This window comes from Podarcis erhardii (assembly GCF_964252035.2).
Source record: "Podarcis erhardii genome assembly, chromosome: 2".
NCBI classification, from domain to species: Eukaryota; Metazoa; Chordata; class Lepidosauria; order Squamata; family Lacertidae; genus Podarcis; species Podarcis erhardii.
This window is the reverse complement of record NC_138498.1, coordinates 102,562,665-102,573,559: the sequence shown is the minus strand read 5'-3', so window position 1 is coordinate 102,573,559 and position 10,895 is coordinate 102,562,665. Positions and strand designations below refer to the sequence as shown.

General features: G+C 42.8%; 1 protein-coding gene across 4 annotated transcripts in view; it reads left to right on the top strand.

The window, feature by feature from the left end:
- The first annotated feature begins 1,879 nt into the window (after nt 1-1,879).
- LOC309337153 (uncharacterized protein C3orf49) overlaps nt 1,880-10,895 on the top strand; it is a 503,307-nt gene continuing 494,291 nt past the window's right edge. For 2 of the 4 annotated variants that reach the window (XR_014154124.1, XR_014154125.1), the window contains exons 1-5: nt 1,880-2,669; nt 4,481-4,815; nt 5,672-5,802; nt 8,436-8,546; nt 9,729-10,473. Coding sequence is in view for 2 of the 4 variants with exons in the window: in XM_081853873.1 (XP_081709999.1) it covers nt 2,548-2,669; nt 4,481-4,815; nt 5,672-5,802; nt 8,436-8,546; nt 9,729-9,923 (894 nt within the window). In the remaining 2 variants the exon portion in view is untranslated. Of the gene's footprint in view, nt 2,670-4,480; nt 4,816-5,671; nt 5,803-8,435; nt 8,547-9,728; nt 10,517-10,895 lie in introns of those variants that run through there. The other 2 variants (XM_081853873.1, XM_081853874.1) reach the window with 2 other exon arrangements.

The following is a 10,895-nucleotide window of genomic DNA, read 5'->3' as shown; positions in this document are numbered from 1 at the left end:
TTTGGCAGAAACTTTGCCAGTTAATGTGGTATTAAAAGGCATGTGACTATAGTTGAGATAGGACCTTCGTCACTAGTTCAGCAAACATTTGACCATTTGAGATCACGAATCATTCCCTCGCAGAGGCGAAACTAGGCTTTATTTCACCCGGGTCAATGACCCAGTTTGGCACTCCCTCCACACGCATTCATGTACATATGCGCACAGGCTGGGAACCTTAATGGTGCCCCTCTGGAGGGTTCACCTGGAGCAAAAAAGAAACCCTGGCTAGCAACCCCATAGCTACAGCCTCCATTTCCAATGTTCAGGTTTGAGTGCCAAAGCTTTATGTAGCCAGAATGGCACCATCCACATGCAAGAGGGAGGGGCTAGCCATTTTGGGGAAACTCCAGCATTAAGAGAAATGGGGGGGGGGACCTTCGTGGGGAGGAAAGCTAAGGGGAGAACCCCAAAAACAGACCAGTGAAGATTGAGACTGCTCAGTAGCCATGCTATGGAATGCTAATTGACTGGGAGACAGGGGTTGAAAATGCAATGGAAGGGGGAATGGAATATTGGGGGGGGGGTAACTGACAGGTGTCTTTGCTTGCATTCAGGTAAAATCCATCTCCAAGTCCTCTTGGGCAGACTTGGATTCATTCACTGAAACAAACTTCCTGTGTGCACACAGAAAGCAGTGAATGCCACCAAAGACTCCTTGCTTCAAGGAGGTTATACAGTGGTACCTCAGGTTAAGAACTTAATTCATTCCGGAGGTCCATTCTTAACCTGAAACTGTTCTTAACCTAAGACACCACTTTAGCTAATGGGGCCTCCTGCTGCCACCACACAATTTCTGTTCTCATCCTGAAGCAAAGTTCTTAACCCAAGGTACTATTTCTGGGTTAGCGGAGTCTGTAACCAGAGATACCACTGTATTTTCATTGATAGCTGAAGGCTGCAGCTACTGTTGAACATATCTGTTCCCTACCACAGCAAAATCCTCATTCTGTGGCCAGCAGTATTTTAGGTACAAGGGAAAGGGTGAGTGAAAGGTGGCAATAATTCCTAAATGGCATCTTAAGACAGGAATTATTATTATTATTATTATTATTATTATTATTATTATTATTATTATATCCCAGGGCATTCTATACAAGATCTCAAAGTAGCTGTCATATTACAATATTACATATTACAAAAGAATTTCAGAAATAGAGTGGAAAGAGAAGTTGCTGAATTGCAACTCATTACCAAACTTAAAACCATGGAGAGACATTGGATTCTTATCTCATTCTACATGATAAAGCTATTTTTGGCCATCTCATCCCTTGCTTTTTCCTGTAAGACCAGTTGCAGTTGTTAACAGGTCTACCACACATATCAACCAATCACCCATTCCCACCACCCTTCTGAGTAATACCCCTCCCCACCCTCTCACTATATATAAGGGTCTGGTGACTTCTGTTTCAGTGTGTCTGAAGAAGTGTGCATGCACACAAAAGCTCATACCAAGAACAAACTTAGCTGGTCTCTAAGGTGCTACTGGACAATTCATATATATATATATATATATATATATATATATATATATATATATATATATATTTCTACTGCGTCAGACCAACACAACTACCTACCTGAATCCATTAATAATAATAATAATAATAATAATAATAATAATAATAATAATAAATTTTATTTATATCCCGCCCTCCCCAGCCGAAGCTGGGCTCAGAGCGGCTAACAACAGTAAAATAATAAAACATTCTAAAATCATTTAATTATAAAATTAATTCCAATCAAATTAATGACAACCATTGGGCTATTGTTGTTGTTGTTGTTACTACTACTACTATACTCTTCATCTGAAGATCACAGGGTGGTTTACAACATAAAGATACAAAAAGAGAACTCAAAATACATAAACAAATAACCCCCCTCCCACAAACACATCTAGTCCTACTCTCTGCAGTGCAAGAAACTATTTTTGCCCAACATGGGCTTGAACCCACAACCCTGTGATTGAGAGTCTCTTGCTCTACCGACTGAGCTATCCCACAGTTTCCTAGACACCTGTGTTGTGACCTACAACTCCCTTCATCCCTACTGACCATGCTTGCTGGGACTGATAGGAGTTGTAGTCCACAACTTCTGGAGGGAATCAATCACATTTGCGACTCCTGTCTCACGGCCATCAAAACAAAGGGGCATCTTGAAAACCCAGGAATTGCAAGGTGGAAGGTGGCAGCCTTTGAGGAGAATCCGCACCCTTGTCAGTGAGGATGAAATAGACTTCACTTCGTCCTCTTGTGCTAAGTCCAAAAATGTGTCATGTCTCTGAGGAGGAATTTACCACGCCATGAGGAGCTGTGTATTGTGGAATTTCCCAGGGCTTTGACAAATTTGTTATTATGCCGTGTGATTCTCAATAAGTAGAGCCATTTCGTGACACAACCTGCCCAAATCTTTACAAGGCAAGGAAAGGTGTTTCAAGGAAGCGCCGAGCCCTGAATGCACAGAAAGGTTCCCTATTAGGAATCTACTCAGCCTGGGAAGGAAAGAGCTATGCGCCACAACCCAAGGTGCTTTCCTGGTCCTCTTCGGAGCTGCATGCGAAGACCTCCTAGTGAAAAAATGCATGAAGCTCAGGGAAAAGCCATCCAAGTGAAAGGGAAAGAGACCAAGAGGTGAGCCACACTAATTCTTCACTTGCACCTTAAACAAGTTGTGGAAATTCCCCAGGAACTTCTGTCACACGTCTGGTCAAGGGCTTCCTGACGCAGAAGATGTTTTCAAAAGGCACAGCTATGCTTTTTGCCTTGGGGGGATTTTGGCTGCATACACCATACATGCAAAGCGCATTTAGAGCGCATTCCCTCTCCCCGAAATCTGGGAACTGTTGCTCTCACAGAGCTACAATTCCCAGCACCCTTAGCAAACTAGAGTTCCTAGGTTTCTTTGGGGTGGGATGTTTATGTTTTGGGGTGGGTGTGTGCGAACCCTCGATTGTTTGGTTTGCATTGTTGTTTCTCAGTGACATTGTTCGTTGTACAGAATACATACATGGGATTGGGTGTTTTGTAAACTGGGACTGTCTTAGTATTAAGCACTATATAAATATATGAAGTGAAATGAATGAATACAGTATTCTTGCTCCAGGAGACATCTAGTCTATTGGCTTGAGTCATTTTAACAGGCTGTTCTTCTGCCTTTTAGGGTTGTGCCTGCTGCACCGAACTCTGTTTTTAACTCTTTTATAGTGGTACAAATTTTTGTATTTTCGGTGAATGCTTTAAAATTGTTAGAAGCCACCTTGGACATGCACAGAGAGATGTGTATAGCAGCCTGCCCCAACCTGCAGATGTTTTGGACTACAACTCCCATAATGTCGTGCTCCTATTAGCTTTGGCATTGTGCAGCCATGCTGGCTGGGGCTGATGGGAGTTGTAGTCCAAAGCATCTGGAGGGCATCCTGTTGGGGAAGGCAGCTCTATAGCTACATATGCCACAGTTCTCTGCTTGGCGAAATTTCTGGAGAGCCAGGTGCTACGAATGCCTGTTGAATTCTGTTTTCTTGAAAAGAGGTCTCTGGAGGCTTGCTGGCATTTTGTGATATCTGCTTTATTTGCATATAGAGAGAGACAGAGAGAGAGAGAGAAGCAAAGTTACTCATGTTGAGCCATAAGAAGAAAACTCTACAAAATTGGGTAATTAGGAGCAACCATAGGGTCATCAAAACATGTCAAGTTTTCAAGTTCTTCCTTTTTGAGGGGTGGCTTTTAGGTTGGGCCTAAGAAAGTTATTTCCCAGCTTTGGAAGTTGAGCACAGAAGAAGAAGATACAGCTGAACTCCTGCAGAGGTCCCAAAGCTCCCATCAGATTTCTCAGGGAAATGCCAGCAGCACTTATAATATTCTTACAGAAGACAACTCAGCTCTCTGTCCTTCTCTTAGCTTGACTGCGTACACAAAATTAGCACAATCCACAGCTGGGAGGATGGAGGGGGAAGGTGACCGCCACCCTGACAAGGCTCTTTCTTTTCCTAGGAGGTCTCCAACCATTAGGTCCTACAGCAACAAATCACCAGTACTTGGCCAAACCAGACCTGTCCAGCATGTTGGACCACTTTAGCAGTCCTTCTAATGTCTAGACTCCATAGAACCACTCAGTTGGAAGGCATCCAAGACCATTCAGCTCGATCGCTAACCTTATTACTAACCCATTATGCACAGGGAATTCATTTACAAAAGTTAAGGTCTAAGTTTGTACTTTTCTTTTTACTGTGTTAAAAAGGTGCTCTTTTATAAACAAAAATTGGAATGGTACAAAATCCTAAAAGCCCTATGTTGAATTTCAGAAATGCAGCCTCACGTGTCAGTGCAAGTTTTGTTTCAGTATGTCTACAACAATACAGCGATCCATCTGCATAAACCAGGACTGTGGGCGGCTTACTCACTGGAAGAGTCAGTAATTATCCATTATCTTTATTTATTTTCAGATGGCAAAGAATCATGCCTATTCATTTGTTGAGAGAGGAGGATAGGCGGATGCCTCAAGGACAGCTGTCTGACAACTCTGAAACTCTTGAGTTCCACATGGGCAAGAAAAAGAGCCTTATGAAACAGTTTAGGGCAACAATGAGGAAGTTATTCCCTTTCTATCAAAGGGCAAGGAAGAAGGCCAAGCTCCATGGTGAAGATGGCTCTCCAAAACCAGTGATGTCTAAGACGACTTCTGTTCCCTCTAAGTATCATGCCTTTCCAAGGCCTATTCGGACCTTACCTTCTCCCAAAGTATTTCCAGGACTGAAAAGGAAGAAGCTTTTACGGAACGGTAACTTAACTCCCTTCACCAATGACCACTTTGTGCGCAAAATTTAAATTAAGGCAAACTGGGCACACATAGCATGCTTCAAGGGTGCCTATTAAAATATATAATGTAGTCCCTATATTGTGGCCTAAGCACAACACGTAAAATCCATGGCCTGTAAAGTGAGATGAGCGTCACAACCCCAGTCGTTCGTGACTGGACTTAATTGACAGGGGATCATTTTACCTTTAAGTATAATGTAGTGCGTGGGGAAAGGACGCGGGTGGCGCTGTGGGTTAAACCACAGAGTCTAGGACTTGCCGATCAGAAGATTGGCGGTTTGAATCCCCACGACGGGGTGAGCTCTCCCATTGCTCAGTCCCTGCTCCTGCCAACCTAGCAGTTCGAAAGCACGTCAAAGTGCAAGTTGATAAATAGGTACCGCTCCGGCGGGAAGGTAAACGGCATTTCCGTGCGCTGCTCTGGTTCGCCAGAAGCGTCTTAGTCATGCTGGCCACATGACCCGGAAGCTGTACGCTGGCTCCCTCGGCCAATAAAGCAAGATGAGCGCCGCAACCCCAGAGTCGGCGACGACTGGACCTAATGGTCAGGGGTCCCTTTACCTTTACCTTTAGTGCATGGGGAAGGGGGAAAAGCATTGTTTCTTTATGTACTGCATCTGCATAAGGGTCTTTTGTGATCTGCATAAGGGTCTGCATCTGCATAAGGGTCTTCCTTGGGCTCCTGGCCCAAGGAACAGTCCTATTAATTCCAGGTTACCTAATCTAGAATGAACAGATTTGATCTTTTATTGGTAATGGAACTGTCGCCATTTTGACTCGCTCTGTATCCTTTCTTTCCTCTTCCTTCCTCTCTGAAGCATCAATTCAGCTGGATGTAAACATCGTGGAAGAACATGCACAAAGCATGCACGGGACAAACACGGTTGTGCAAGCAAGACGGATGATGCGCCGCATCTCAGTGGTGTCTCTGCCACCTGGGATCCGAAAGGTAATGGATGATTGCTGGGAATCAGACTGAATTTGTTGCATTTATTAAATGGCAACCAGCTCGTTTCTTTATAGAGCGAGTCGGGTGTTTTACCTGTGTATCAGCTGAGACCCTAGAGCTTCTATGTTATTCACTTTACGCACGCATACACATGCCAACTCAGTGCACATGTTTGGAAAGAAAATGCTCACTTTAAAATATGGCATTTATGTACATTTGCACAAAGTTTTTAAGTCACTCAGTTTAAGTACTTGCACAACTGGAGAGGAGAGGGAGCTCTGTCAAGTAAGCTGCTGAAATGGGGCACTCCGGAATTAATTCAAACATAACATGTGTAAAAGTAGCTACCGTATTTTTCGCTCTATAAGACGCACCAGACCATAAGACGCACCTAGTTTTTGGAGGAGGAAAACAAGAAAAAAAAATTCTGAATCTCAGAAGCCAGAACAGCAAGAGGGATCGCTGCGCAGTGAAAGCAGCAATCCCTCTTGCTGTTCTGGCTTCTGTGATAGCTGCGCAGCCTGCATTCGCTCCATAAGACGCACACACATTTCCCCATACTTTTTAGGAGGGAAAAAGTGAGTCTTATAGAGCAAAAAATACGGTATTTATGTTGTGAACTACCCTGAGATCTGCAGATGAAGGGTGGTATACAACTTTTAATAATAACAATAACAATATTTTTCTGAGCTATTTAGCTGTCCCTTCGCAATGGCTCTTTCTCCCCTTTCGAAATGAATTTTCTGTGCTAGCATCCACACCTACAGCTCCTTTGATCACCTATGTACAGCACTGATCACTCCATTAAAAAAAAAGGATATTGCAAAATTAAAGGAGACATTGGAAAAAACTCACTATAATCAGACTGAAGGGTGATCACTGGTTGCACAGTTCTTGCTTCTACAGTGCTTGATCTTATCTGCGTCGTGCAACTGTTTTGTTAAAGAGCCAGTGTGGTGTAAAGGTTAAGAGTGGTAGTCTCGTAATCTGGGGAACCGGGTTCGCTTCCCCGCTCCTCCACATGCAGCTGCTGGGTGACCTTGGGCCAGTCACACTTCTTTGAAGTCTCTTAGCCCCACTCACCTCACAGAGTGTTTGTTGTGGGGGAGGAAGGGAAAGGAGAATGTTAGCCACTTTGAGACTCCTTAAAGGGAGTGAAAGGCGGGATATCAAATCCAAACTCTTCTTAAATGCAGAAGCATAAAGGTTAATATAATGCAGATGTCTTGTGGATTGGGATGCAGCCCATAATATAACTACTTGACCTGTGAGAGTAAAGGTTAATAAACTAAAACAAAACAAATTCCTTCCAGTAGCACCTTAAAGACCAACTAAGTCAGTTCTTGGTATGAGCTTTCGTGTGCATGCACACTTCTTCAGATACACTGACTATGGCAGACCAACACGGCTACCTATCTGTAACTGGTTAATAAACTAGGCAGGCTAGATTAAAGAGCAAGCTTGCGGGGAAACAGGCTTTCAGTTTCTAAAACCCAATTCAAAGACAACTTCCTGCCAAAGGAGGAATTCTCTTTTTTTTCAGCGCTGTTTCCCAATTTTGAGCAGCTGGTTTCTTCAGGGGGAAAAACTACAGGACTTCTTGTCCGATTCAAATTTTGTTTGGTTGATGAAGCCCTCTGCTGGTCAGAACCGAAATTAAGTTTGTTCCTCTTTTTATTTGTTCATAAATGTGGCAAAAGAAAACTGTGCCTGATGAATCTTAAAAAAAGAAGAAAAAGAATAAATGAAAATAACCTAGATTCGTCTTGGTTTAGGAAGCTTGTGTGCAGCATACCCTGAAAATTCAACACAAAATTGCCTTGCTAGATCAGAGAAATGGTATATATTCTCCAGTACTCCATTGCTAACAGCAACCAAACAGATGGCCCAGGGAACTTATGTTGCTTAACTTCCATTGTTTAAGCATGTTGTTTCCAATTTTTTTTAAGCTAACAAGTGTAATAGCTCTTATAGACATATACCTTATAGCAGGCATAGGCAAACTCGGCCCTCAAGATGTTTTGGGACTACTACTCCCACCATCCCTAGCTAACAGGACCAGTGGTCAAGGATGATGGGAGTTGTAGTCCCAAAACATCTGGAGGGCCAAGTTTGCCTGTGTCTTCCTTATAGGAATGCACTATAAAGGTAGAGGAGCTTTCATGGTGAGAAGTCATCCACAATGTTTTAAATGGGATTGCACTGCACATATATAGCTATTTCCACCCTACTTATTGAACATATCAAGATACATTTTTGACAGCCTGTAGCCTATAAGCCAATGCATAAATGTGTTAAATTAATTTTAACTGTTTTTATTTTTATCTGCATTTTAATTTTTTTGTTTCGTTGCATTTTATGATACTGTACTAGTATCAGCCAACTTGGGCACCATGTGGCGGAAACAAGGGGTGCAAATTTAAGATAGAGACAAACAGACTTGGGAGTTCCCTGTATGAACTTTCCCCATTTATTATGAGGCTGGAACTCTTCCATGTTCACAATACAAATTGTCTACATAGGTATGGCATGTTCCTTTCTCATGGAAGAGAATGGAAAGCACCCATTCATGTGGATCACAGAATTCTGTTCTTGTCTGAATGTTTTCTTTCCCACCCCCCAAAAAAAAACAGGTTTCCTATTTGGCAAAAAAGAAAAATTTCTCAGTGTTTAAAAAGAAGAAGAAAAGTATGCCACCAGTATGGTACCATTCAGACATAACACTAGGGAAGCTTCAAATGCAGGTATCTTGAATCAAAGCATTGTTTAATTATATGGTGCAACATAGGACTTGGCTATACAGCTGCATATAAAATGTTTCTAAGTGTGTTGTAAAGTGAATTATACAAATGTGACATTAGATGGTGATGGTGAGCTATGGCAAATTCAATATATTTTTCAAAATGTTAAAAAAATGCATTTTCAGAGTGTTTTTTATGTATCTAAATTCCACCATAGACCTTTATCTTCCCGACTCCAATTCTTCCTTCTGCCTACCAGCAAACTATGAACAGTATGAATGATACACTATATTAGTCACTTTCACAGCAAACCCATTTCTTTCAGTGGGTTTGCGTATCGCTCATTAATTGAAAGTGAGCCCAACTCATTTTAGAGTGCTCATGAGCTGTGCTTTAAGAATTGTTGACCAAACTTCACTGTCGATTCATCCTGGAACCAGCCATGGTTGCTCCAGATTATGGGGGTAATGAGGCGCTCTTATTGTGACTTTTCTTCTTTGGACTCCCCCATGTGACAAATTCGTATTTAAATTTTTTTATTTTAGTTCAGCGCTCAGCTCTTTTCTCAAGTTGAAGCTCCTGAGCTGATGGAGGGATGTACAGTGGTACCTCGCAAGACGAATGCCTCGTAAGACGAAAAACTCGCAAGACGAAAGAGTTTTTCATTTTTTGAGTTGTTTCGCAAGACGAATTTCCCTATGGGCTTGCTTTGCAAGACGAAAACGTCTTGCAAGTTTGTTTCCTTTGTCTTGCAAGTTTGTTTCCTTTTTCTTAAAACCGTGCATTCAGGGGGTGCAGTTGCGACTTGACTTCGAGGAGCAACTCATAGCACGCGGTGTGGTAGCCTTTTTTGAGGTTTTTGAAGACTTTCCGTGCTTTGCAAGATGAAAAAATCGCAAGACGAAAAAACTCGCAGAACGAATTAATTTCGTCTTGCGAGGTACCACTGTACTTCTGTCTATGTACTGCACATGTAAGAAAATGCATGTACATTAAGTCCACAGCCTGTTGTGTTGCACGCATTGCAGTTCTATGGGCAAATTTTGTATTGCTGATAACATAGTGGAGGATAGTCAATATTTTCTATCTTTACAAGTGACTGAAACCCTTCATCTTTCTTTCAGTTCAAACAAATTTGTTTTATCTTGCTATACTTCACCATTTTTCATCCACATTTCTCAACAGGTGGATAATCTCTTGGATAACATCAGTGAAAAATCCATCCAGCTATTGGCTCTGAGAAGTGCAGAGCTGCAGCAGTGCGAGTCTTTGGGAGAGAGGATACTGCAGTCCTCTAAGCAGTTCCAAAGGGTTTCCTTAAGAACCACAAAGAAGCATAAACGGAAAAACATCTGTTTTCCGTGTAAATGCTGTTGCTAATATCCTTCTTTTTCTTTCTTTTGAAAATATTATTCAAGCTGAAAGTGAGCCACTTGCTGGGACTCTTCTAACAGCTGATTAACCATCTCAGAAAGGTCAAAGTAGATTAAGATTTGATGCTACTGTCAAGGCCAGCAGCGATTCATTTTTTTGCTATTTCTTCCTTTTGTTGGCCTCCATATTTCTCAAGAGCCAATGGAGTGCGCCTCCGAGGGGGAAAGTCAAACTGAAGTGACCTCCCTGGGGTGCAAGCCTAGGCAGAGTGTATGGAGGTCCTCGGCTGCCCAGACAACAAGGCTCTTGGCCTCGCTGTTGTGGTCCAAAGGTTCTCTATTTCACAGCTTCAGTAAGCTGAGCTCAGAAGGCAAGAGTGTTCCTTTGTTTATTGCCAACACCTCAAACGGCAACACACGCAAGATATATTTACGAGTTATGCTTTAAGTGTGACCTGTTGGCTTTTGTGGTGACTAGAACATACATTACTCAACACTGGAAATCAAACAGAATCACCTAACATTGCAGAACGGGTTAAAATAATATGGGATATACTGTTCCTCAAAAAACTTGACCTCTTACTTGAAATGTAACTCTCAAAATGATGACGTTATATACTGTATTTTTTGCCCCATAGGACGCACCTAGTTTTTTGGGGGGGAAATAAGGAGAAAAAAATATTTCCCCCCCAGGTGCGCTGTGCTAATCCCGAAGCTTGGGGCATGCGGAGCTCAGTGCGCCCCAAGCTTCTGGGCGCTGGCAAGGTCTCCGCTAGCCGTGGGAGAGCCACGCGACTTTGCGCGGCTCTCCCATGGCTAGCGGAGCGCTGCGTTAATCCCAAAGCTTGGGGCGTGTGGAGCTCAGTGCGCCCCAAGCTTCTGGGTGCTGGCAAGGTCTCCGCTAGCCGTGGGAGAGCTGGGTCTCCCACGGCTAGCAGATAGCTTCCTGAAGCCTGGAGAGCGAGAGGGGTCGGTGTGC